The sequence below is a fragment of the Otolemur garnettii genome, unplaced genomic scaffold (genome assembly GCF_000181295.1).
Source record: "Otolemur garnettii isolate 467f Iridium unplaced genomic scaffold, OtoGar3 scaffold00050, whole genome shotgun sequence".
NCBI classification, from domain to species: domain Eukaryota; kingdom Metazoa; phylum Chordata; class Mammalia; order Primates; family Galagidae; genus Otolemur; species Otolemur garnettii.
Window position 1 is genome coordinate 7,346,834 of NW_003852445.1, and position 1,806 is coordinate 7,348,639.

The window sequence follows — 1,806 nt, forward strand, 5'->3', positions numbered from 1 at the left end:
TTTTTTTTTAATAAACAGGTACCTGGTAAATTTGAATTTTTAGGTGGTATTGATTTTCTTAAAATAACAATAGCTGTTTTCAAACCACTTTCAATCCTATGTGAATGGAATGTTGATGGTATCAATGACATCTATGACCCAGATATATTTCCACTAAACATGCATGGGGAAATAGACTTTGAAGTCAGAGACTTGAATTCAAATTCCAGCTTGAGCCAGGGATGGTAACTCATGCCTGTAGTCCCAGTGACTCAAGAAGCTGAGACAAAAGGGTTGCTTGAGCTCAGGAGTTCAAGACCAGTCTGGGCAATGTAGTAAGACTCCAGTGCTAAAAAATAAATAAATAATAAATTCCAACTTATAGCTTATTACAAATATGAACTTAATAGCATATTCAAATTTTTCTTCATAGAACTTCTAAAAATATATACTCTGAAATTCAATTAGTTCCTGTATGTGGTTCTGTCCTCAAGATATCAGTTCTGAGGGACTTTTTTTTTCCAGTTTGCTATAAACACACCACCTACTCCAGAAGACCTGATGTTAAGTCAATATATTTATCGGCCCAAGATACAGATTTATAGAGAAGATTGTGAAGCTCGTCACCAAAAGATTGAAGAGTAAGAAAGCTTGATTTTTGTGTGCATGTGTGTTGTTTTTATATTTAGTGTTGTGGATCAGTGAATAGTCTGTATGATAAAGCTTTGATTAGAATAACACTGTCATCTCCTTTCCTCATGGGGGCCTGGTGTGCATTGGCCGCAAATAGCAGCCTCCTCGGTAGTGTATGCAGCCTGTTGCTTGTATAGGTTGCTCTAAGGGACCTTGGAGACATTCCTTTCCAATACATGTTCATATGTTAGACCTTGTGCTGTCCCCGATCTAGGCTCCAGACAGGTATGCGTGGTGCCTTTGGAAAGCCCCAGGGCACTGTGGCCAGGGTTCACATTGGCCAAGTCATCATGTCCATCCGCACCAAACTACAGAACAAGGAGCATGTGATTGAGGCCCTTCGCAGGGCCAAGTTCAAGTTTCCTGGCCGTCAGAAGATTCACATCTCCAAGAAATGGGGTTTTACCAAGTTTAACTCAGATGAATTTGAAGACATGGTGGCTGAGAAGTGGCTCATCCCAGATGGCTGTGGGGTCAAATACATCCCCAATCGTGGCCCCCTGGACAAGTGGCGGGCCCTGCACTCGTGAGGACTTAACACTGCTGCCTATCAATTGCGCCTACCAATAATAAATCCTACTTCCTGTCCACTTTAAAAAAAAAAAAAAAAAGAATAACACTGTCATGTCTACTGCCATACCACTGGGAATGCACCCAGTCTCATCTGATCTCAGAAGCTAAGGGTCAGGCCTGGTTAGTAGCTGGATGGAAGAATAACACTGTCATGGGAAAAAGCTGATGGTATCAATTGGCAGTGTGATATGATGGAAAGAGTTTCAGCTTTGTAGTCAGGCAGATTGAAGGTTAATCCTGGTTATAAAACTAGCTATATAACCTTGGGTAAGTCATTTCACTTTCATTTCCAGATCTATAAAGTGGGGAAGTATGGGCAGCACCTGTGGCTCAGTGAGTAGGACACCGGCCCCATATACTGAGGGTGGTGGGTTCAAACCCTGCCCTGGCCAAACTGCAACAACAACAACAAAATAGCTGGGCATTGTGGCGGGTGCCTGTAGTCCCAGCTACTTGGGAAGCCGAAGCAGGGGAATCGCCTAAGCCCAGGAGTTGGAGGTTGCTGTGAGCTGTGTGATGCCATGGCACTCTACCAAGGGTGATAAAGTGAGACTCTGTCTC

General features: G+C 43.0%; 2 protein-coding genes and 1 non-coding gene across 3 annotated transcripts in view; all 3 read left to right on the plus strand.

The window, feature by feature from the left end:
• KNL1 (kinetochore scaffold 1) overlaps nucleotides 1-1,806 on the plus strand; it is a 59,999-nt gene that overhangs the window by 29,365 nt on the left and 28,828 nt on the right. Inside the window, exon 12 of the mRNA XM_012806308.2 lies at nucleotides 505-620. Within this exon, the coding sequence (XP_012661762.1) occupies nucleotides 505-620 (116 nt within the window). The remainder of the gene's footprint in view (nucleotides 1-504; nucleotides 621-1,806) is intronic.
• LOC111725969 lies at nucleotides 705-837 on the plus strand. Its single transcript, XR_002773895.1, has one exon. It is a non-coding gene; the product is annotated as a small nucleolar RNA SNORA70 (small nucleolar RNA).
• LOC105887156 (60S ribosomal protein L10-like) lies at nucleotides 734-1,263 on the plus strand. Its single transcript, XM_012806381.1, has one exon. The coding sequence runs from the start codon at nucleotides 900-902 to the stop codon at nucleotides 1,200-1,202; it is 303 nt and encodes a 100-aa protein (XP_012661835.1). The 5' UTR covers nucleotides 734-899; the 3' UTR covers nucleotides 1,203-1,263.

What these genes read in the sequence shown, in the direction of transcription:
- LOC105887156 (XM_012806381.1), top strand. Translation starts at nt 900, where the DNA reads ATGCGTGGTGCCTTTGGAAAGCCCCAGGGCACTGTGGCCAGGGTTCAC.